The sequence below is a fragment of the Zophobas morio genome, unplaced genomic scaffold, assembly GCF_036711695.1.
Source record: "Zophobas morio isolate AGI-343-1 ecotype UQ-CSIRO unplaced genomic scaffold, CSIRO_AGI_Zmor_V1 ptg000041l, whole genome shotgun sequence".
In the NCBI taxonomy this organism is placed as follows: Eukaryota; Metazoa; Arthropoda; class Insecta; order Coleoptera; family Tenebrionidae; genus Zophobas; species Zophobas morio.
The window spans coordinates 1945809-1971167 of NW_026972146.1; the positions used below are offsets into that span (position 1 = coordinate 1945809).

Sequence of the window (25359 nt, forward strand, 5' to 3'; positions counted from 1 at the left end):
TTTTGTTGGAGTGGACACTTAACCGCGTGATTTTATAAATAAAGATGATGTATTATCGATAGTGATTTTTTTTGAGGCGAGAAATCCAACCTCAAAAACGTTACTATGTAGGGGAGACTGGAGCCAATTGACACCTTACAAGTGTCAACCTGCTAAAAACTAATTGAAATGTTAATTTTCAAGGTTTGCAAAACTGTTTTAAGTTATGAATGGGAAACTATTATAGATGCAAAATAGTTGGTTTTTATTATTCATCGAATTCTGTTCTGTTGTGATAAAGTTGACCAGGTCATGAGCAAAAACGAAAAATAAAAGGACCGTAACGACTATTTAATGTTTCCAAGCACCATAACTCTGATATTTGCCACAATTAGTACAACTGAGCACTAAAAAGTTACTTTTTTTGGCGTAAATGGGGGTGTTTTTATGTCAAAGGAGTACAGAGTATGAGATTCTGCAACCAACTTTACACGTAACAATCTGCACGAATTCGTCTCTGGCGTCAAAAATGACTTGATACAAATCACAAAAACAACACACAAAACAAACAGTTACATATTTATCTGAGAAAAATGAACGACGACGCTGTTCTTTACTCCAAACACAGCAATTTACAAAAATCAGATGCTGCCTATATTTTGGACAAATATTCAAATTTGTTAAATTGGCGCGATGGTGACAAAATTTTGGATGTGGGTGCTGGGGAAGGATCAGTCTCTATAGAGGTCCTACTACCCAGACTACCAACCAATTTTCACAAACTTACCCTTTCGGATATATCGCCTCAGATGTTGAAATTCGCCCAGGAAAGGTGTGAAGATTCCAGACTGGATTGTCTTCTAATGGACATATCCGTGGTGGTTCCAGAATCTTTACACCAACAGTTTGACCACATCTTCTCCTTTTATTGTTTGCAATGGGTCGCGGACGAAAACAGGTAACGAACACATGATATTAACATTTTTGAATTTTTTTTTTCAGGCAAGAACAAGCTTGGAAGAACATTTTTGACTTGTTGAAACCTGGTGGCGACACGTTGGTCACGATTATAGCCACAGGGCCGTTGTTCGACTTTTCCGAAAGCATGGCGAAAATGGAAAAATGGGCCCCTTTCATGGGGAATGTGAAACGGGTGATTTCGCCCTACCACCATATTGAAAATCCAGCTGACAAGCTAAAGAACTTTCTGGAAAAAACTGGGTTTTTGGTTAAGGTTTGCGAAACTGAGGAGCGGTGTTACGTTTATTCCAGCACTTCACAATTTTTGGGTAACTAAATAAATTTTGGGGATTTTTCTAACTGATTACCCTAATTTCAGACTGGGGATTTTCGGTCAACCCATTTATTAAAACCCTTCCAGAAAACGAACGTCCGAGCTTTATCGAAGAGTACAAGAGACAGGTTTTCACCCACAAGAAAATTATCGTGGAAAAGGGTGACAATGGGGGCGAAAAAATCCACAAAATGTACACAATGTTGACTGCTTGTGCGTCTAAACCACTCTATTAAACAAAACTTAACTAACTAAACAATTTATTTACCAGGTTTTGAGGCACAAACCACCAAAACGCTATAAAAAAACTGAACGTTGTCAATATCATCAAAATTGCGCTGTCTAACAGTGTCTTCAAAATCTTCAACGAATTTCGCCCGTTCCTCTTGCGAAACCTTCGGAACAGGAAAAATCGACAAAGCGTAATCTAAAAACAGCCATTAACCCTCGAAAAATCACAACTTCGTCGTACCCAAAAAATTCTTGAAACCCACATACGTGAAATTTCGTTTCTCGTGTTTGCAAACTTGAACCTCGAAGCCTGCGTTTTCCAAAAAAAATCTAAACTTGTCTTCGGGGTTGTCCGAGTCTCGGTAGTGGGAAATAACTTTTAGAAAATCTGCCATAGCCCGTGGCCACTTGTTGTCCTGGATCATGCTATCGCAAAATTTGTAAAGGGTTGCATCCACTATAAGCGTCCCGAAAAAGTTTCCTCCAGGTTTTAGCATTTCGAAGATGTTTCGTATGGCTTGAGGGGTCCTGGAACACTTGTGAAATTGGACAATACAGTGGTTGCACTTACCTCTCTTCTGGAACCATGTCCAAGCAATAAAACGAAAAAATGTGGTCGAAATAACCTGTGAAACTGTCGTTGTTGTCGGCGATGTTCATCCGAACGGTTTGGATTCGGGCGTCGTTGAACCTGCCTCTGGCGAATTGTACCATTTTTTCAGAAACGTCGGAAACGACGAGTTTGCTGAAGTTGGGTAAGCGTGGAAGTAGAGCTTCAAGGGTTACTGTACCATCACCCGAACCCACGTCTAAAATTATAGCGTCGTTTTTCACATCTAGCAGTCTGAAATAAGTATCAAGGAAATGGTTGGCGTCTAATTTTTGCCGGCGACAGTGTTTTGAGTACAGAGCAGGGTCTTCGTTCATTTTCGTGGTTCTAGAACAGCGTATTGACTGCATTGCGATTTTACTAAATAACACTGCAACTACTGATAACGTTTTTTCTTTGACCTTAGTCGTCAGTAGTGTAGATATCTTTTAACAAAAAACGAAGTGCGTCACAAGCTAGGCATATTTTTTTAGATAGGTGTATACGTTCTCGCAGTGGCTCGAACACGATTCCGCTTAAGCCACCAGAGAAAAGTCAGGGTCACTTCCGATTGTCATTTTCACGCCGGCCGCCGACTTTCCTAAAACCACGGCAAACCGGCCCCCAATTGGGTTAAATTTGAACCTATTAGTACTTTCTATTTGTAATAGGGTCACGGTCCTGGTCCATCTCGGGCCATCGAAACAAATCTAGGTTCTTTCCATTTTCAGCTAGCCGAGAGAAATTTTGAGAAAGGTCGTTAACATTCCTCTCACGGAATCTGGCCGCTGCTTGCGCCGCAAGGACCTCTTCGCGACCCTTTGCTCATCGTTTTTATTTCTTGAGTGTGAGCTAAGGAGGTGTTGTAAGCGATTGCACCAGGCGGCTGGATACTTTCGTGTTTTCTCGAGGTTTCATGACCATGTGGTTTGTGAAGCAATATTAAATTTTCATCAAAAACATCGCGATTTAAAAAAAACAAAATTGAATAACACATTTTTCGATTATGTCGATTATTCAAATTCACGATTTTTTGAATTTTCGATTTCTCGATTTTTTTTATTTTTAATTTTTCTCAATTTTTCGATATTTCAATTTTACGATTTTTGAGTTTTGGGATTTTTGAATATTTAGATTTTTCAGTTTTTCGATTTTTCAACTTTTTTGATTTTTTACTTTTGCGATCTCAAAATTTTTCGATTTTTTTTTTTTTGAAATTTTTGAATTTTCGATTTTTCAAAATTACTTGATTTTTAAAATTTTTGAAAATTTAGATATTACAATTTTTCGATTTTTTAATGTCATGATTTCTCGACTTTTCAATTTTACGTCTTTCCGATTTTTTGACTTTCTGATTTCTTAATTTTTCGATTTTTTGATTTCTCAGATTTTCGATTTTCAGTTTTCGTTTCTTTTTGAATTTTACTTTTCCGATTTTTCAAAATTATTCGATATTTTAAATTGTAGATATTTCGATTTTTCGATGTTTCATTTCTTCCTTTTTCCAATTTTCAAATCTTAAACTTTTCACTTTTTTTGATGTTTCGGTTACTCGATATTTTGACTTTTTGATTTTGGATTTTTTGGTTTTTAAATTTTTCGATTTCTCGATTTATTCAGATTTCGATGTTTCGATTTTTCAATATTTTTCAATTTTTCATTTTTTAAATTTAAATTTTTTGATGTTTCGATTGCTTAATCTTTCGATTTTTTTACTTCTCGGATTTTAATTTTTCAGTTTTTTCAATTTTTTAAATGTTTGATTTTCCGATTTTCAATTTTTCGATTTTTCAGTTTGGAAATTTGTAATTTGTTGTTTCTTCAATTTCCCGATTTTTCGAATTTTCTATTTTTCGTTTTTTTTATTTTTCGATTTCCCAATTTTCTATATTTCAGTTTTAGGATTTATCAATTTTTCCATTTTTAAATTTTCGATTTTTCAGCATTTCAATATCTGGAATTTCTAAATCAATTTTACGATGAATCGATTTTAAGTTTTTAGGTTTTAAAATTTTTGATTTTTTTTTTTTTTTTGCTTTTTTGATTCTTCAAAATGATTTCATATTTTAAATTTTAGATACCTCGATTTTACAATTTTCGGATGTCTTGAGTTCTAGATTTTTTAATTTTTCGATCTTTTAATTTCTTCGATTTTTCGTCTTTCCGTTTTCTCTAGATTTTTTAATTTAACATTTTTTTTAATTTTTAGATTTCCCGATTTTCAATTCTTCGGTATTTCAATTTGGGGATTTTTCAGTTTGTTGAATTTTCGATTTTTCGACATCTCGATTTTTCGTGTTTTCGTTTATTCGATTTCTCAATTTTTCAACCTTCCAGTTTTGGAGATTTTTCGATTTTTTAAATTTTGGATTTTTTGATGTTTCAATTGCTCAATTTTTCGATTTTTTTTTCCTTTAGTTTTTTTAATTTTGGATTTTTCAAATTTTTGATTTTTCAATTTCTCGTTTTTCAATTTTTTCGACATTTTATTTGGGGATTTTTCAATTCGTTGTTTCTTAATTTTCCGATTTTTCGAATTTTCGATTTCTCGATTTTTTTGTTTTTCGATTTTTCAATTTTCGGTATTTCAGTTTTACGATTTATCAATTTTTCCATTTTTTAATTTTTTTTGGCGTGTGTTCGATTTTTCAATTTCTCGATTTTGCGATTTTTTAATTTTTCGATTTTTCGATTTCTCAAGTTTTCCATGTTTTATTTTTGGGTTTTTTTTTATATCTAGATTTTTGAATTTTTAGGTTTTTCAACTTTTTAATTTTTTTTTACTTTTTCGATTTTTCAAAATTATTCGATATTTTAAATTTTAAATATATCGATTTTACAATTTTTCGATTTTTTTGATGTCTTGAATTCTCGATTTTTCAATTTTTGGATTTCTCAGTTTTTTAGTTTTTAACGTTTTTTTAATTTTCGATTTTTCAAAATTATTAGACTTTTTAAATTTTAGATATTGTGATTTTTCAATTTTCTCATTTTTTGATGTCTTGATTTTTCGATTTTTCAAATTTTCCAGTTTTTAATTTTTAGATTTTTCGATTTTTCGGCTTTCCGTTTCTCCATTTCTCATGTTTCGATTTTTCAAGTTTTCAATGTTTCAGTTTTGAGATTTTTCAATATCTCGATTTTTTTAATTTTCTGTTTTTTACTTTTTTTTTCAAAATATTTTAAATTGTAGATATTTCGATTTCCCGATTTTCAATTTTCGGTATTTCAGTTTTACGATTTATCAATTTTTCCATTTTTAAATTTTTGATTTTTCAGTTTTTCAATTTTTGGCGTTTCTAGGTAAATCTTGAAACTTTTCGATTTCTCGATTTTTTGACTTTTCGATTTCTCAAGTTTTCGATGTTTCATTTTTAGGATTTTTTAATATCTAGATTTTCGAGTTTTTATGTTTTTAAACTTTTTGATTTTTTTTACTTTTTGGATAGTTTAAATTTTAGATATCCCGATTTTAGAATTTTTCGATTTTTGAGCTTTTCAATTTTTGGCGTTTCTAAATCTTCGATTTTTCGATTTTTCGATTTCTCAATCTCACGATGAATCGATTTCTCGACTTTTCGATTAAAAACTTGAGTTTTCGATATTTCATTTTTGAGATTTTTTAATATCTAAATTTTTCAGTTTTTTAGTTTTTTAATTTTTTTTTTTAGTTTTTCGATTTTTCAAAATTATTAGATTTTTTGAATTTTAGATATCTCGATTTTCCAATTTTTCGATTTTTCAAGTTTTCAGTTTTTCAGTTTTGGGATTTTTCAATATCTCGATTTTTTAATTTTTCGATAATTTAATTTTTGTTTTTTTTTTGTTCGTTACTTTTTTGATTTTTCATAACATTTTAAATTATAAATCTCCCAATTTCCCGATTTTTCTATTTCTCAATTTTTCGAATTTTTATATCTTAGACTTTTTACTTTTTCGATGTTTCGGTTTCTCAATTTTTGGATTTTTTGACTTCCTGCTTTTGGGTTTTCCGGTTTCTAAATTTTTCGATTTTTTTGCTTTTCGATTTCTCGAAGTTACAATTTTTCAGTTTCTGTTTCTCGGTTTCTCGGTTTTTCCACTTTCCAATTTTTAGATTTTTCAATTTTCTGACGTTTCAGTTTTGAGATTTTTCAATTTTCGATTTTTCAAAATTTCATTTTTTACATTAAAATTTTTCGATTTTTTGATATCTAGTTTTCTGCTCTTTCATTTTTCCAATTTTTTAAATTTTACAGCTAAAATAGTGACGTTTGTCGAATTTACGGTTTTTTGATGTTCCTTTTTAATCAAAATAAAAATTCGAAAATTTAAGAAATCGAGAAATCAATAAAAAACGAAAAATCGAAAATAGAAAAAATGGGAATTGGAGAAATTGAAAAATCAAAATGAATAATCGAAAAACTGAAAAATCAAAAAATCGAAATGTCGAAATTCGAAAAATCGAAGAAGCGGAAAATTCAAAAATTGAAACATTCTACAAAAAACGAAAAACTGAAAATTGGTTTTTTGTTGCTTTTTTAGTTTTCCAATTTTTTACATTTTATAGCTAAACTAGTGATATTTTTCGAATTTACGATTTTTTTATGTTCCTATTTCATAAAAATAAAAATTCGCAAAAAATAAGAAATCGAGAAATTGAAAATCCAGAAATCGAGAAATACAGAATCAAAAATTGAAGAAAGTGAGATATTGAAAAATCGAAAATTGGGAAATCGAAAAATTGAGAAAACGAGCAGTCGATAGAAAACGAAAAATCGAAATATCGAAAATCGGAAAATTTATGAAACGAAAAATCGAAGAAGCGAAAAATGCAAAAACCCAAAAATCGAAAAATCATGCAATCAAAAAACGAAAAATTGAGAACTGGAAAAAATTGAAAACTCAAAATAAAAATTGGAAAAATTAAGAAATCGAGAAACTGAAAATCGAGAAATCGAAAATAGAAAAAATGGGAATTGGAGTAAAAATTTAAAAATCAAAATCAATAATCGAAAAACCGAAAAATCAAAAAATCCAAATATCTAAATTCGAAAAATTGATGATACGAAAAACCGAAGAAGCGGAAAATTAAAAAATTCAAAATCGGAAAATCATACAATCAAAAAACGAAAAATTGAAAATTGAAAAAATCGAAAAATCAAAATAAAAATTGGCAAAAATTAAGAAATCGGGAACTTTGAAATCCAAAAAATGAGATTAAAAAACAAGAGAAATTGAGAATCGATAAAAAACGAAAAATCTAAAATTGAGAACTTGAAAAATTGAATGACCGAAAAATCAAAAATCAAAAAATGTAAGAATCGAAAAATCACATAATCAAATAAACGAAAAATTGAGAGTTGGAGAAATTTTTAAATTAACAGGTTTCGATTTTTTGATTTCTAGTTTTTTTGCTTTTTCAGTTTTCCAATTTTTTAAATTTTACAGCTAAAATAGTGACATTTTTATAATTTAAGATTTTTGATGTTTTGATCAAAATAAAAATTCGAAAAATTAAGAAATCGAGAAATCGAGAAATGCAGAATCAGAAAATGAAGAAACTGAGATATTGAAAAATCCAAAATTCGGAAATCGAAAAATTGAGAAAAAAAAAACGAGCAGTCGATAAAAAACGAAAAATCGAAAAATCGAAATATGGAAAATCGGAAAATTTATGAAACGAAAAATGGAAGAAGAGAAAAATCATACAATCAAAAATCGAAAAATTGAGAATTGGAAAAATCGAAAAATCAAAATAAAAATTGGAAAAATTAAGAAATCGAGAAACTGAAAATCGGAAAATCGAAAATAGAAAAAATGGGAATTGGAGACATTAAGAAATCGAAAAATCGAAAACTCAAAAAATCGAAATATCGAAAATCGAATAATTGATGAAACGAAAAAACGAAGAAGCGGAAAATTCAAAAATTCAAAATCGAAAAATCATACAATCAAAAAACGAAAAATTGAGATTTGGAGAAATTTTTAAATTAAAAGGTTTCGATTTTTTGATTTCTAGTTTTTTTGCTTTTTCAGTTTTCCAATTTTTTAAATTTTACAGCTAAAATAGTGACATTTTTATAATTTAAGATTTTTTGATGTTCCTATTTAATCAAAATAAAAATTCGAAAAATTAAGAAATCGAGAAATCGAGAAATGCAGAATCAGAAAATGAAGATACTGAGATATTGAAAAATCGAAAATTCGAAAATCGAAAAATTGAGAAAACGAGCAGTCGATAAAAAAACGAAAAATCAAAAAATCGAAATATCGAAAATCGGAAAATTTATGAAACGAAAAATCATGCAATCAAAAAGCGAAAAATTGAGAATTGGAAAAATCGAAAAATCAAAATAAAAATTATTGGAAAAATTAAGAAATCGAGAAACTGAAAATCGAGAAATCGAAAATACAAAAATGGGAATTGGAGAAATTAAGAAATCGAAAAATCGAAAACTCAAAAAATCGAAATATCGAAAATCGAATAATTGATGAAACGAAAAATCGAAGAAGCGGAAAATTCAAAAATTCAAAATCGAAAAATCATACAATCAAAAAACGAAAAATTGAGAGTTGGAGAAATTTTTAAATTAAAAGGTTTCGATTTTTTGATTTCTAGTTTTTTTGCTTTTTCAGTTTTCCAATTTTTTAAATTTTACAGCTAAATTAGTGACATTTTTATAATTTAAGATTTTTTGATGTTCCTATTTAATCAAAATAAAAATTCGAAAAATTAAGAAATCGAGAAATCGAGAAATGCAGAATCAGAAAATGAAGAAACTGAGATATTGAAAAATCGAAAATTCGGAAATCGAAAAATTGAGAAAACGAGCAGTCGATAAAAAAACGAAAAATCAAAAAATCGAAATATCGAAAATCGGAAAATTTATGAAACGAAAAATCAAAGAAGCGAAAAATCATGCAATCAAAAAGCGAAAAATTGAGAATTGGAAAAATCGAAAAATCAAAATAAAAATTATTGGAAAAATTAAGAAATCGAGAAACTGAAAATCGAGAAATCGAAAATACAAAAATGGGAATTGGAGAAATTAAGAAATCGAAAAATCGAAAACTCAAAAAAACGAAATATCGAAAATCGAATAATTGATGAAACGAAAAAACGAAGAAGCGGAAAATTCAAAAATTCAAAATCGGAAAATCATACAATCAAAAAACGAAAAATTGAAAAAAATCGAAAAATCAAAATAAAAATTGGCAAAAATTAAGAAATCGGGAACTTTGAAATCCAAAAAATGAGAATAAAAAACAAGAGAAATTGAGAATCGATATAAAACGAAAAATCTAAAATTGAGAACTTGAAAAATTGAATGATCGAAATATCAAAAATCAAAAAATGTAAGAATCGAAAAATCACACAATGAAATAAACGAAAAATTGAGAGTTTGAGAAATTTTTTAAATCAAAAGGTTTCGATTTTTTGATTTCTATTTTTTTTGCTTTTTCAATTTTCCAATTTTTTAAATTTTACAGCTAAAATAGTGACATTTTTATAATTTAAGATTTTTTTTTCTTCCTATTTAATCAAAATAAAAATTCGAAAAATTAAGAAATCGAGAAATCGAGAAATGCAGAATCAGAAAATGAAGAAACTGAGATATTGAAAAATCGAAAATTCGGAAATCGAAAAATTGAGAAAACGAGCAGTCGATAAAAAAACGAAAAATCAAAAAATCGAAATATCGAAAATCGGAAAATTTATGAAACGAAAAATCAAAGAAGCGAAAAATCATGCAATCAAAAAACGAAAAATTGAGAATTGGAAAAATCGAAAATTCAAAATAAAAATTGGAAAAATTAAGAAATCGGGAAACTGAAAATCGAGAAATCGAAAATAGAAAAAATGGAAATTGGAGAAATTGAGAAATCGAAAAATCGAAAAAACAAAAAATCGAAATATCGAAAATCGAAAAATTGATGAAACGAAAAATCGAAGAAGCGGAAAATTAAAAAATTCAAAATAGAAAAATCATTAAAAATTGGAAAAATTAAGAAATCGAGAACTTTGAAATCGAAAAAGTGAGAATAAAAAAAGAAATTGAAAATCGATAAAAAACGAAAAATCTAAAATTGAGAACTTGAAAAATTAAATGACTGAAATATCAAAAATCAAAAAATGGAAGAATCGAAAAATCATGCAATCAAATAAACGAAAAATTGAGAGTTAGAGAAATTTTTTAATTTAAAACGTTCCGATTTTTTGATTTCTAGTTTTGTTGTTGCTTTTTTAGTTTTCCAATTTTTTTAATTTTATAGCTAAAATAGTGATATTTCCCGACTTTAAACTCTTGAATACGTTTTGGACTTTTCGTTTTTTCGATTTCTCGATTAATCAAATTCCCGATTTCTCAATTTTTCAATTTTTCAAGTTTTGGGAATTTTTGAATTTCTGGATTTTTCACTTTTTCCATTTTTTATATTTTGTTTTTTCAATGTTATCGAAATTTTTTGAAAACCGTAAGAACATTATTTATCGAACGGCTATCAAGAATTTGGAGGAACCAAGGTTGAGGAATAACAGAAGAAATTAATAACAATAAAATGGGCAACATTTTGAGAATTTATTCCAATTTAATGTCAATTACTTAATATTTAATTAGTTAATTTTGTACTAATTTTCCTTGTGATTTCACACTCATAGCAATAATAATAATAATAATAATATTAAAAGGTGTCCGCCATTTTCACTTCTATATTTTTCACTTTTTGACATTTATCAGTGTGGTTTAATCGTCGACATGCCATAGCCTTTTCTAGGAATCCTAGGATGATATATCCATTAGTTAAAGGGTGGCCTGAAAACAGTGATCCAAAATTTTAACGAAATTAAAACAAGTTCTGTGTTATTTGATCATTAAAGATCAACTGATACAAGCTGAGTTGTATTTATTCCATTTGTTTGTTTGATGAAAGTCAAAAGTGCCTGTTTATCTCCTTGGTATTAATAAAATTATTGTGACTATGATTCTATTCGCGAGTAGTCGTCCAGCCGGTACTAACCTATCCTATTCTAATCAGCATTGGAGGGTCGTCCGCGCCACCCCTCGCCCCGCTGGAACCAGTCCGGCCGCAATGATTTTTGGACAAAAAAACGTAATGTAAGATGCACTCGGCGGCATTCCGAAAAAATGCAGCAGCCCTGACCAGACACAATTACGTTTTTTTAAAAACGTCTTGCTCGTTTTGGGCGAGTTGGATGACCGGTTGAATTCGTGGGTCCTAAACTCTTATATGTTGTAGTGGTCAGTTCATTCACTCATTTACGAGTGGATTTAGGCCCGCTCTCGCCATCCACCAGCCTAAAAATATCCCGCATTGTTAAAAAAGACAAAACGTAGGTGAAAGGTGCGCTTTTTTGAATAACAAAACGCCTGTTTTTCTGGATCATGTGCAAATCTGCGGGAAATCGGCCCGACTCGGTTTGTTTGAGGTGCGCTGAAATGAAAATTCTGGTTCGCCCCCCTCGAACTTATAAAAGCTCGGAGGACCAAATCGGATTCGTAGTCAAGGCGAGGCGAAGCTCGACGATTTTCCAAAATGGACAGAGCGTCGCTGTACTCCAGGTACAACGGATTGCAGAAAACCGACGCGAGCTTCGTCGTCGACAACTACCTGAGGCTGGTGAAGTGGAGGAGCGACGAGGTGGTGCTGGACGTAGGGTCGGGAGATGGGGACGTCCTTTTCGACGTGCTGCTGCCCGAAATCCCCCACGACTTCGCCAAGCTGGTCGGGACGGACGTGTCCGAGGAGATGGTGGACTTCGCCAGGAGTCGCTACAAGAGCGACAAAATCGACTTCGTCGCGTTGGACATATCCTCGACTAGCATCCTTCCGGAATTCCACGACTTCTTCGACCACATTTTCTCGTTCTATTGCCTTCACTGGGTCGTCGAGCAGAGGTGAGTCCTTACAAAGTCTGCAATCGCTGAAAGTCGCTTTCAGACAAGCCATGAAGAACATGTTCGACATGCTGAAACCTGGGGGAGAAATCCTGGTCACGTTTTTGGCCAGCAACCCCATCTACGACGTCTACGAGAGGATGGCCAAATCGAACAAGTGGTGCAGCTACATGACGAACCTAAAACGATACATCTCCCCCTATCACCATTCGGAAAATCCAGAAACCGAGCTCGAAGATATCCTAAAAAAAGAGGGTTTTTTAATCCGGGTGTGTCGTATGGAAGATCGAACCTACACTTTTCCGAGCTTTTCCGTCATGGCAAGTATGGAATTTGGCTTTTTCGGGATCAAAGTAGTGAGTTTTTGTTGTAGAATCGGCTGAAGCGGTGAATCCTTTTATTAAGAAAATTCCAGAAAACGAAATCGGTAACTACATAGAGGATTATCTGAACGAAGTGAAAAATCTCGAAACTATTACCATCGAAACGACTAACAACGATAATAATAATAACGAGGAAAAAATTCACGTTCCTTATAAGTTGTTTGTCGCTGTAGCTTCTAAACCGGTGTAGATGTTGTATTGACGAGTATCTGACTAAGTACAAATGTATAGTTGGTGGAGTTGACTTTGGTAGGGGTGGTTGATACAAATACTATCCGCTAAAGTCAATTTTTTCTGCTATACTTATTGATATCCGTATTTATCGAATCTCAGAGGTGAAAATGTGGTATTTTTTTATAAATATATATGTTATATTTTATGGGGACGGGAATTTTTTATCAATGTGGTGTATTTTTTCTATTATCAAATAAATAAAACGAACATTTCCTTTTTTTTCACTATTATTCTTGTGGAGAAACGAAGAATAATTTAAAGTGGTAAGTATTTCAAATTATTTTATGGTCACTAAAAGACAAGGTCAATCACTCGGAGGAGGCGTTGGAATTTCATTTGACAGAAACATAACCTTACATTTTAAAACAAACAGTTTCTGTCACAGCTTTCTCGAAAAATTGTAATGTTTGATTGTGCATGATATTCATAGTACACGTATAAAATTTGACAGTAATCGGTCCGATAGTTTTGAAGATTATTTGTCTAACAAAAATCGACGCAGACGATGGGCAGACAGGCAGAGAGACAGACGGGCGGAAACGGGAAACCTATTTGAAACATTGAAAAATTGCAAAATTTAAAAATCAAATAATCTTGAAATATCGAAAAATCAAAAATTTCAAAAATCGAAAATTAAAAAAACCGACAAAGTTAAATCTGAAAAAATCTAAAAGCCAAAAAATCAAAAAACTGAAAATTCAAAATATTGAAAAATCCCAAACCTGAAACGTCGGAAACTTAAGAAATTGGAAATTTAAGCAATCGAAAAATTGAAAAACGAGAAATCGATTTTTTTTTTTCAGAAAATCTCGATATTTAGGATCAAAATTCAACACGAGTTCGTAAACCACAAGTTTGTGTGTTATTTTTTAACATAATTTATAAAATCGAAAATATTGAAAAATTGAAAAATCCAGAAATTGAAAAATTTCCAAAAAATGAAAAGTCGAAAAATTAAAAAAAAAATCGTAAAATCGATAAACTGAAATATATATTAAGAAATTTAAATTCGAGAAAGCCAAGAAGCTAAAAATCAAGAAATTGAAAAATTTTAAATTTAAAAAATCGAAAAACTGAAAAATCGACACATTGAAAAATTGAAAAATCGAAAACCGAGGAAACGAGAAATCGAGAAATTGAACTTGAAAAACTAAAACAACGAAAAATCAAAAGGTCAAAATCGAAAAGTTGGAAAATTAAAAATCAAAACATTGAATTTTGGATAAATCGGGAAATCGAAAAATTGAAAAACAGAAAAAATGAACTGGTAAGTCGAGAAATCGAAATAACTAAAATTTAAAATATCAAATAATTTTGAAAAATCGAAAAAGTAAAAAATCAAAAAATCGAAAAATTCAAAAATAGAGAAATCGGAAAATTGAATAATCGAAAAGTCGGAAAATCGAACACTCGAAAAATCGAAAATCGGAAAATTAAACGATAGGAAAATTTAGAAATTGCGAAAAAACATCAAAAAATTGAAAAATTGTAAGTCTGAAATATCTAAAATTTAAAAAATCAAATAATTTAGAAAATTCGAAAAATCAAAAATTTTAAAAATCGAAAATTGAAAAAACCGATAAATCGAGATCCGAGGAGTACAGAAACCGAGCAATCGAAATATCAAAAAATCCGATAAGTCGAAGATTAATAAATTGAAAAATTGAAACATCGAAATCTGGATAAATCGAAAAATCGAAAAATTGAAAAATGGAAAAAATGAACTGGTAAATCGAGAAATCGAAATAACTAAAATTTAAAATATCGAATAATTTTGAAAAATCGAAAAAGAAAAAAATCAAAAGATCAAAAAATCGAAAAATTCAAAAATAGAGAAATCGGAAGATTGAATTATCGAAAAGTCGGAAAATCGAAAACACGAAAAATCGAAAACACGAAAAATCGAAAATTGGAAAATTAACCGATCGGAAAATTTAGAAATCGTGAAAAAAAAATAAAAAACCGAAAAATTGTAAGATTGAAACAACTAAAATTTAAAAAATCAAATAATTTTGAAAATTCGAAAAATCAAAAATTTTAAAAATCGAAAATTGAAAAAACCGATAAGTCGAGATCCGAGAAGTACAGAAACCGAGCAATCGAAATATCAAAAAATTTAAAATTTCAAAAATCAAAAGATCGAAGAATTGAAAAATCCCAGAAATTGAAACATGCCCAAAATTGAAATGTTGAAAAATTGAGAAACCTAATAAACGAAAAGTCGAAAATTTTTAAAAATCGGAAAATCGGAAAACTGAAATACATATTTAAAAAAAAATAATTCGGGAAATCGAAACATCAAAAACCGTAAAACTGAAAAAATAGAAATTAAAAAAATGAAAATTTTCATAATTTAAAAAGTTGAAAACTATCTAGATATCAAAATATCAAAAGATCGAGAAGTCGAAAAAAAGAAAAATTGAGAAACATTCAAATTAAAAAATCTGATAAGTCGAAAATTAAATCGAAATATCGATAACTTAATAAATCGGAAAATCGAAATTTTGAAAACTCTAAAAACTGAAAAATCGAAAAATTGGAAAACCACAAAACTGAAATGTTGAAAAATGGTGAAAACGAAATATCAAAAGATCTAGAAATTGAGAAGTCTAGAATTCGAAAAATCGAAGAATTGAGAAAACGAAATGGTCCGAAATCGAAAAATCGAAAAATTTGAAATTGAAACTTTTTAACTCAAAACCGATAAATGTAAAAATCGCAAAATTGAGAACCCAAAATATCGAAATTTGGATAAATCGAACGACCGAAAAATTAAGGAAAAACCTAACACAAAAATTCTTAAATTAGAAAAAACGAAAAACTCAAAAATCGAGAAATCAAAAATCCGAGAAATCGAAATTGAAACATTTAAACTTAAAAAAACCTTGAGTAAATGGAGAAATCGAAAAATTGAAAACTCAAAATATCGAAATTTGGATAAATCGGGCGACCGAAAAATCGAAAAACTGGTTGCCGAAAAATCGAGTACTTTATTTAAAAACCGAAAAATTGAAAACTCGAGAAATCAAGAATTTTTTATAACGAAAAATTGAAAACCGGAAAAATCTAAAAGCGAAGGTGAAAAAGCGAGAGATCGGGAAATAGAAGCAATAAGGAAGTGAAAAATCTAAAACACAAAAAGATCGAGAAGTCGAGAAGTAAAAAATTCGAAAAATTCAGCAATCGAAATAGCCCAAAATCGAAAAATTGAAAATTGAGACATTTAAATTTAAAAAACCCATAAGTAAATGGAAAAATCGCAAAATTGAAAATTCAAAATATTGAAATCTGAATAAATCGAGCGACCGAAAAATTGAAAAACCGAATAGCTGAAAAATCGAAAAATTGAAAATTCGAGATGTGAAGAATTTTAAAAATGAAAAATTGAAAACCCGAAAAATTTCAAAGCGAAGTTGAGCAAACCAGAAAGATCTCCGAGCAATCAAAACACAAAAAAAAAATGGAAAATTTAGAACTTAAAAATTTTAAAAAATAAAAAAAAGGAGGAAATGGAAAATCGAAAAATCGAAATATCTAAAATTTAAAATATCGAATAGTTTTGAAAAATCAAAAAAACAAAAAAACAAAAAATCAAAATATTAAAAAATCGAAAAATCGACAAAACAAGAAATCAAAAAATCGAAAAATTGTAAAATTTATAAAAAGTCAAATAATACTGAAACATCGAAAAATCAACAATTTTAAAAATCTAACAATAAAAGAACTCGAAAGATCGAGCAAGAAATCTAAAATTTAAAAAATGAAAAATCGAAAATTTGAAAAATCTTTGAAGTGGAAAAATTCCCAACATTGAAATATTTGCAAAATTGAGAAATCGAATTAACGAAAAGTCGAAAACTTTGAAAAATCGAAAAATCGAGGTGACGAGAAATCGAAAATTTGAAAGATGGGAAAGCTGAAATACATATTAAAAAAAAAATAATTCAAGAAATCAAAACATCAAAAATCGTAAAATTGAAAATGCTAAAATTAAAAAAATCGCCTGTTTTTCTGGATCATGTGCAAATCTGCGGGAAATCGGCTCGACTCGGTTTGTTTGAGGTGCGCTGAAATGAAAATTCTGGTTCGCCCCCCTCGAACTTATAAAAGCTCGGAGGACCAAATCGGATTCGTAGTCAAGGCGAGGCGAAGCTCGACGATTTTCCAAAATGGACAGAGCGTCGCTGTACTCCAGGTACAACGGATTGCAGAAAACCGACGCGAGCTTCGTCGTGGATAACTACCTGAGGCTGGTGAAGTGGAGGAGCGACGAGGTGGTGCTGGACGTGGGGTCGGGAGATGGGGACGTCCTCTTCGACGTGCTGCTGCCCGAAATCCCCCACGACTTCGCCAAGCTGGTCGGGACGGACGTGTCCGAGGAGATGGTGGACTTCGCCAGGAGTCGCTACAAGAGCGACAAAATCGACTTCGTCGCGTTGGACATATCCTCGACTACCATCCTCCCGGAATTCCACGACTTCTTCGACCACATTTTCTCGTTCTATTGCCTCCACTGGGTCGTCGAGCAGAGGTGAGTCCTTACAAAGTCTGCAATCGCTGAAAGTCGCTTTCAGACAAGCCATGAAGAACATGTTCGACATGCTGAAACCTGGGGGAGAAATCCTGGTCACGTTTTTGGCCAGCAACCCCATCTACGACGTCTACGAGAGGATGGCGAAATCGAACAAGTGGTGCAGCTACATGACGAACCTAAAACGATACATCTCCCCCTATCACCATTCGGAAAATCCAGAAACCGAACTCGAAGATATCCTAAAAAAAGAGGGTTTTTTAATTCGGGTGTGTCGTATGGAAGATCGCACCTACACTTTTCCGAGCTTTTCGGTCATGGCAAGTATGGAATTTGGCTTTTCCGGGGTCAAAGTAGTGAGTTTTTGTTGTAGAATCGGCTGAAGCGGTGAATCCTTTTATTAAGAAAATTCCAGAAAACGAAATCGGTAACTACATAGAGGATTATCTGAACGAAGTGAAAAATCTCGAAACTATTACCATCGAAACGACTAACAACGATAATAATAATAACGAGGAAAAAATTCACGTTCCTTATAAGTTGTTTGTCGCTGTAGCTTCTAAACCGGTGTAGATGTTGTATTGACGAGTATCTGACTAAGTACAAATGTATAGTTGGTGGAGTTGACTTTGGTAGGGGTGGTTGATACAAATACTATCCGCTAAAGTCAATTTTTTCTGCTATACTTATTGATATCCGTATTTATCGAATCTCAGAGGTGAAAATGTGGTATTTTTTTATAAATATATATGTTATATTTTATGGGGACGGGAATTTTTTATCAATGTGGTGTATTTTTTCTATTATCAAATAAATAAAACGAACATTTCCTTTTTTTTCACTATTATTCTTGTGGAGAAACGAAGAATAATTTAAAGTGGTAAGTATTTCAAATTATTTTATGGTCACTAAAAGACAAGGTCAATCACTCGGAGGAGGCGTTGGAATTTCATTTGACAGAAACATAACCTTACATTTTAAAACAAACAGTTTCTGTCACAGCTTTCTCGAAAAATTGTAATGTTTGATTGTGCATGATATTCATAGTACACGTATAAAATTTGACAGTAATCGGTCCGATAGTTTTGAAGATTATTTGTCTAACAAAAATCGACGCAGACGATGGGCAGACAGGCAGAGAGACAGACGGGCGGAAACGGGAAACCTATTTGAAACATTGAAAAATTGCAAAATTTAAAAATCAAATAATCTTGAAATATCGAAAAATCAAAAATTTCAAAAATCGAAAATTAAAAAAACCGACAAAGTTAAATCTGAAAAAATCTAAAAGCCAAAAAATCAAAAAACTGAAAATTCAAAATATTGAAAAATCCCAAACCTGAAACGTCGGAAACTTAAGAAATTGGAAATTTAAGCAATCGAAAAATTGAAAAACGAGAAATCGATTTTTTTTTTCAGAAAATCTCGATATTTAGGATCAAAATTCAACACGAGTTCGTAAACCACAAGTTTGTGTGTTATTTTTTAACATAATTTATAAAATCGAAAATATTGAAAAATTGAAAAATCCAGAAATTGAAAAATTTCCAAAAAATGAAAAGTCGAAAAATTAAAAAAAAAATCGTAAAATCGATAAACTGAAATATATATTAAGAAATTTAAATTCGAGAAAGCCAAGAAGCTAAAAATCAAGAAATTGAAAAATTTTAAATTTAAAAAATCGAAAAACTGAAAAATCGACACATTGAAAAATTGAAAAATCGAAAACCGAGGAAACGAGAAATCGAGAAATTGAACTTGAAAAACTAAAACAACGAAAAATCAAAAGGTCAAAATCGAAAAGTTGGAAAATTAAAAATCAAAACATTGAATTTTGGATAAATCGGGAAATCGAAAAATTGAAAAACAGAAAAAATGAACTGGTAAGTCGAGAAATCGAAATAACTAAAATTTAAAATATCAAATAATTTTGAAAAATCGAAAAAGTAAAAAATCAAAAAATCGAAAAATTCAAAAATAGAGAAATCGGAAAATTGAATAATCGAAAAGTCGGAAAATCGAACACTCGAAAAATCGAAAATCGGAAAATTAAACGATAGGAAAATTTAGAAATTGCGAAAAAACATCAAAAAATTGAAAAATTGTAAGTTTGAAATATCTAAAATTTAAAAAATCAAATAATTTAGAAAATTCGAAAAATCAAAAATTTTAAAAATCGAAAATTGAAAAAACCGATAAATCGAGATCCGAGGAGACAGAAACCGAGCAATCGAAATATCAAAAAATCCGATAAGTCGAAGATTAATAAATTGAAAAATTGAAACATCGAAATCTGGATAAATCGAAAAATCGAAAAATTGAAAAATGGAAAAAATGAACTGGTAAATCGAGAAATCGAAATAACTAAAATTTAAAATATCGAATAATTTTGAAAAATCGAAAAAGTAAAAAATCAAAAGATCAAAAAATCGAAAAATTCAAAAATAGAGAAATCGGAAGATTGAATTATCGAAAAGTCGGAAAATCGAAAACACGAAAAATCGAAAATTGGAAAATTAACCGATCGGAAAATTTAGAAATCGTGAAAAAAAAAAAAAAATCGAAAAATTGTAAGATTGAAACAACTAAAATTTAAAAAATCAAATAATTTTGAAAATTCGAAAAATCAAAAATTTTAAAAATCGAAAATTGAAAAAACCGATAAATCGAGATCCGAGAAGTACAGAAACCGAGCAATCGAAATATCAAAAAAATTTAAAATTTCAAAAATCAAAAGATCGAATAATTGAAAAATCCCAGAAATTGAAACATGCCCAAAATTGAAATGTTGAAAAATTGAGAAACCTAATAAACGAAAAGTCGAAAATTTTTAAAAATCGGAAAATCGGAAAACTGAAATACATATTTAAAAAAAAATAATTCGGGAAATCGAAACATCAAAAACCGTAAAACTGAAAAAATAGAAATTAAAAAAATGAAAATTTTCATAATTTAAAAAGTTGAAAACTATCTAGATATCAAAATATCAAAAGATCGATAAGTTGAAAAAAAGAAAAATTGAGAAACTTTCAAATTAAAAAATCTGATAAGTCGAAAATCAAATCGAAACATCGATAACTTAATAATACGGAAAATCGAAATTTTGAAAACTCTAAAAATTGAAAAATCGAAAAATTGGAAAACTACAAAACTGAAATGTTGAAAAATGGTGAAAACGAAATATCAAAAGATCTAGAAATTGAGAAGTCTAGAATTCGAAGAATCAAAGTGAGAAAACGAAATGGTCCAAAATCGAAAAATCGAAAAATCTGAAATTGAACCTTTTTAAGTTAAAACCGATCAATGTAAAAATCTCAAAATTGAGAACCCAAAATATCGAAATTTGGATAAATCGAACGACCGAAAAATTAAGGAAAAACCTAACACAAAAATTCTTAAATTAGAAAAAACGAAAAACTCAAAAATCGAGAAATCAAAAATCCGAGAAATCGAAATTGAAACATTTAAACTTAAAAAAACCTTGAGTAAATGTAGAAATCGAAAAATTGAAAACTCAAAATATCGAAATTTGGATAAATCGGGGACCGAAAAATCAACTACTTTATTTAAAAACCGAAAAATTGAAAACTCGAGAAATCAAGAATTTTTTATAACGAAAAATTGAAAACCGGAAAAATCTAAAAGCGAAGGTGAAAAAGCGAGAGATCGGGAAATAGAAACAATAAGGAAGTGAAAAATCTAAAACACAAAAAGATCGAGAAGTCGAGAAGTAAAAAATTCGAAAAATTCAGCAATCGAAATAGCCCAAAATCGAAAAATTGAAAATTGAGACATTTAAATTTAAAAAACCCATAAGTAAATGGAAAAATCGCAAAATTGAAAATTCAAAATATTGAAATCTGAATAAATCGAGCGACCGAAAAATTGAAAAACCGAGTAGCTGAAAAATCGAAAAATTGAAAATTCGAGATGTGAAGAATTTTAAAAATGAAAAATTGAAAACCCGAAAAATTTCAAAGCGAAGTTGAGCAAACCAGAAAGATCTCCGAGCAATCAAAACACAAAAAAAAATGGAAAATTTAGAACTTAAAAATTTTAAAAAATAAAAAAAAGGAGGAAATGGAAAATCGAAAAATCGAAATATCTAAAATTTAAAATATCGAATAGTTTTGAAAAATCAAAAAAGCAAAAAAACAAAAAATCAAAATATTAAAAAATCGAAAAATCGAGAAAACAAGAAATCAAAAAATCGAAAAATTGTAAAATTTATAAAAAGTCAAATAATACTGAAACATCGAAAAATCAACAATTTTAAAAATCTAACAATAAAAAAACTCGAAAGATCGAGCAAGAAATCTAAAATTTAAAAAATGAAAAACCGAAAATTTGAAAAATCTTTGAAGTGGAAAAATTCCCAACATTGAAATATTTGCAAAATTGAGAAATCGAATTAACGAAAAGTCGAAAACTTTGAAAAATCGAAAAATCGAGGTGACGAGAAATCGAAAATTTGAAAGATGGGAAAGCTGAAATACATATTAAAAAAAAATAATTCAAGAAATCAAAACATCAAAAATCGTAAAATTGAAAATGCTAAAATTAAAAAAATCGTTTTTCTGGATCATGTGCAAATCTGCGGGAAATCGGCCCGACTCGGTTTGTTTGAGGTGCGCTGAAATGAAAATTCTGGTTCGCCCCCCTCGAACTTATAAAAGCTCGGAGGATCAAATCGGATTCGTAGTCAAGGCGAGGCGAAGCTCGACGATTTTCCAAAATGGACAGAGCGTCGCTGTACTCCAGGTACAACGGATTGCAGAAAACCGACGCGAGCTTCGTCGTCGACAACTACCTGAGGCTGGTGAAGTGGAGGAGCGACGAGGTGGTGCTGGACGTAGGGTCGGGAGATGGGGACGTCCTCTTCGACGTGCTGCTGCCCGAAATCCCCCACGACTTCGCCAAGCTGGTCGGGACGGACGTGTCCGAGGAGATGGTGGACTTCGCCAGGAGTCGCTACAAGAGCGACAAAATCGACTTCGTCGCGTTGGACATATCCTCGACTACCATCCTCCCGGAATTCCACGACTTCTTCGACCACATTTTCTCGTTCTATTGCCTCCACTGGGTCGTCGAGCAGAGGTGAGTCCTTACAAAGTCTGCAATCGCTGAAAATCGCTTTCAGACAAGCCATGAAGAACATGTTCGACATGCTGAAACCTGGGGGAGAAATCCTGGTCACGTTTTTGGCCAGCAACCCCATCTACGACGTCTACGAGAGGATGGCGAAATCGAACAAGTGGTGCAGCTACATGACGAATCTAAAACGATACATCTCCCCCTATCACCATTCGGAAAATCCAGAAACCGAGCTCGAGGATATCCTAAAAAAAGAGGGTTTTTTAATCCGGGTGTGTCGTATGGAAGATCGCACCTACACTTTTCCGAGCTTTTCCGTCATGGCAAGTATGGAATTTGGCTTTTCCGGTGTCAAAGTAGTGAGTTTTTGTTGTAGAGTCGGCTGAAGCGGTGAATCCTTTTATTAAGAAAATTCCAGAAAACGAAATCGGTAACTACATAGAGGATTATCTGAACGAAGTGAAAAATCTCGAAACTATTACCATCGAAACGACTAACAACGATAATAATAATAACGAGGAAAAAATTCACGTTCCTTATAAGTTGTTTGTCGCTGTAGCTTCTAAACCGGTGTAGATGTTGTATTGACGAGTATCTGACTAAGTACAAATGTATAGTTGGTGGAGTTGACTTTGGTAGGGGTGGTTGATACAAATACTATCCGCTAAAGTCAATTTTTTCTGCTATATAATTGATATCGGTATTTATCGAATCTCAGAGGTGAAAATGTGGTATTTTTTTATAAATATATATGTTATATTTTATGGGGACGGGGATTTTTTATCAATGTGGTGTATTTTTTCTATTATCAAATAAATAAAACGAACATTTCCTTTTTTTTCACTATTATTCGTGTGGAGAAACGAAGAATAATTTAAAGTGGTAAGTATTTCAAATTATTTTATGGTCACTAAAAGACAAGGTCAATCACTCGGAGGAGGCGTTGGAATTTCATTTGACAGAAACATAACCTTACATTTTAAAACAAACAGTTTCTGTCACAGCTTTCTCGAAAAATTGTAATGTTTGATTGTGCAAATTTGCATCTGCATGATATTCATAGTACACGTATAAAATTTGACAGTAATCGGTCCGATAGTTTTGAAGATTATTTGTCTAACAAAAATCGACGCAGACGATGGGCAGACAGGCAGAGAGACAGACGGGCGGAAACGGGAGACCTATTTTTTTGTGTTCTAGAAATCAAGAAATCGAAAATATGACATAAAAAAATCGGAAACGTCAAAAAACAAAAAATCAAAAAATTAAAAAACCGAAAAATTCAGAAATTGAAACATTGAAAAATTGCAAAATTTAAAAATCAAATAATCTTGAAATATCGAAAAATCAAAAATTTCAAAAATCGAAAATTAAAAAAACCGACAAAGTTAAATCTGAAAAAATCTAGAAGCCAAAAAATCAAAAAACTGAAAATTCAAAATATTGAAAAATCCCAAACCTGAAACGTCGGAAACTTAAGAAATTGGAAATTTAAGCAATCGAAGAATTGAAAAACGAGAAATCGATTTTTTTTTTCAGAAAATCTCGATATTTAGGATCAAAATTCAACACGAGTTCGTAAATCAAAAGTTTGTGTGTTATTTTTTAACATAATTTATAAAATCGAAAATATTGAAAAATTGAAAAATCCAGAAATTGAAAAATTCCCAAAAAATGAAAAGTCGAAAAATAAAAAAAATCGTAAAATCGATAAACTGAAATATATATTAAGAAATTTAAATTCCAGAAAGCCGAGAAGCTAAAAATCAAGAAATTGAAAAATTTTAAATTAAAAAAATCTAAAAACTGAAAAATCGACACATTGAAAAATTGGAAAATCGAAAACCGAGGGAACGAGAAATCGAGAAATTGAACTTGAAAAACTAAAACAACGAAAAATCAAAAGGTCAAAATCGAAAAGTTGGAAAATTAAAAATCAAAACATTGAATTTTGGATAAATCGGGAAATCGAAAAATTGAAAAATAGAAAAAATGAACTGGTAAATCGAGAAATCGAAATAACTAAAATTTAAAATATCAAATAATTTTGAAAAGTCGAAAAAGTAAAAAATCAAAAAATAGAGAAATCGGAAAATTGAATAATCGAAAAATCGGAAAATCGAACACTCGAAAAATCGAAAATCGGAAAATTAAACGATAGGAAAATTTAGAAATTGCGAAAAAACATCAAAAAATTGAAAAATTGTAAGTTTGAAATATCTAAAATTTAAAAAATCAAATAATTTTGAAAATTCGAAAAATCAAAAATTTTAAAAATCGAAAATTGAAAAAACCGATAAATCGAGATCCGAGAAGTACAGAAACCGAGCAATCGAAATATCAAAAAATCCGATAAGTCGAAGATTAATAAATTGAAAAATTGAAACATCGAAATCTGGATAAATCGAAAAATCGAAAAATTGAAAAATGGAAAAAATGAACTGGTAAATCGAGAAATCGAAATAACTAAAATTTAAAATATCGAATAATTTTGAAAAATCGAAAAAGTAAAAAATCAAAAGATCAAAAAATCGAAAAATTCAAAAATAGAGAAATCGGAAGATTGAATTATCGAAAAGTCGGAAAATCGAAAACACGAAAAATCGAAAATTGGAAAATTAACCGATCGGAAAATTTAGAAATCGTGAAAAAAAATAAAAAATCGAAAAATTGTAAGATTGAAACAACTAAAATTTAAAAAATCAAATAATTTTGAAAATTCGAAAAATCAAAAATTTTAAAAATCGAAAATTGAAAAAACCGATAAATCGAGATCCGAGAAGTACAGAAACCGAGCAATCGAAATATCAAAAAATTTAAAATTTCAAAAATCAAAAGATCGAAGAATTGAAAAATCCCAGAAATTGAAACATGCCCAAAATTGAAATGTTGAAAAATTGAGAAATCTAATAAACGAAAAATCGAAAATTTTTAAAAATCGGAAAATCAGAAAACTGAAATACATTTTTAAAAAAATAATTCGGGAAATCGAAACATCAAAAACCGTAAAACTGAAAAAATAGAAATTAAAAAAACGAAAATTTTCAAAATTTAAAAAGCTGGAAACTAGATATCAAAATATCAGAAGATCGAGAAGTCGAGAAAAAGAAAAATTGAGAAACTTT

At 30.2% G+C, this 25359-nt stretch overlaps 5 protein-coding genes across 5 annotated transcripts; 4 read left to right on the forward strand and 1 right to left on the reverse strand.

The window, feature by feature from the left end:
* The first annotated feature begins 110 nt into the window (after window positions 1-110).
* LOC135141053 (juvenile hormone acid O-methyltransferase-like) lies at window positions 111-1509 on the forward strand. The gene is made up of 3 exons (XM_064071897.1): window positions 111-937; window positions 982-1268; window positions 1319-1509. The coding sequence occupies exons 1-3, from the start codon at window positions 573-575 to the stop codon at window positions 1507-1509; spliced, it is 843 nt and encodes a 280-aa protein (XP_063927967.1). The 5' UTR covers window positions 111-572.
* Window positions 1464-2468, reverse strand: LOC135141052 (juvenile hormone acid O-methyltransferase-like). Its single transcript, XM_064071896.1, has 3 exons — window positions 2076-2468; window positions 1746-2032; window positions 1464-1700 (listed from the first exon to the last, which is right to left on the reverse strand). Exons 1-3 carry the CDS (start codon window positions 2462-2464, stop codon window positions 1534-1536), a joined length of 843 nt encoding a protein of 280 aa, XP_063927966.1. The 5' UTR covers window positions 2465-2468; the 3' UTR covers window positions 1464-1533.
* A 9112-nt stretch (window positions 2469-11580) lies between these two features.
* LOC135140906 (juvenile hormone acid O-methyltransferase-like) lies at window positions 11581-12821 on the forward strand. The gene is made up of 3 exons (XM_064071648.1): window positions 11581-11992; window positions 12036-12316; window positions 12366-12821. Exons 1-3 carry the CDS (start codon window positions 11631-11633, stop codon window positions 12563-12565), a joined length of 843 nt encoding a protein of 280 aa, XP_063927718.1. The 5' UTR covers window positions 11581-11630; the 3' UTR covers window positions 12566-12821.
* Window positions 12822-16761: 3940 nt separating this feature from the next.
* LOC135140954 (juvenile hormone acid O-methyltransferase-like) lies at window positions 16762-17969 on the forward strand. The gene is made up of 3 exons (XM_064071712.1): window positions 16762-17140; window positions 17184-17464; window positions 17514-17969. Exons 1-3 carry the CDS (start codon window positions 16779-16781, stop codon window positions 17711-17713), a joined length of 843 nt encoding a protein of 280 aa, XP_063927782.1. The 5' UTR covers window positions 16762-16778; the 3' UTR covers window positions 17714-17969.
* A 3864-nt stretch (window positions 17970-21833) lies between these two features.
* On the forward strand, window positions 21834-23064 carry LOC135140963 (juvenile hormone acid O-methyltransferase-like). Its single transcript, XM_064071723.1, has 3 exons — window positions 21834-22237; window positions 22281-22561; window positions 22611-23064. Exons 1-3 carry the CDS (start codon window positions 21876-21878, stop codon window positions 22808-22810), a joined length of 843 nt encoding a protein of 280 aa, XP_063927793.1. The 5' UTR covers window positions 21834-21875; the 3' UTR covers window positions 22811-23064.
* Window positions 23065-25359: the final 2295 nt, after the last annotated feature.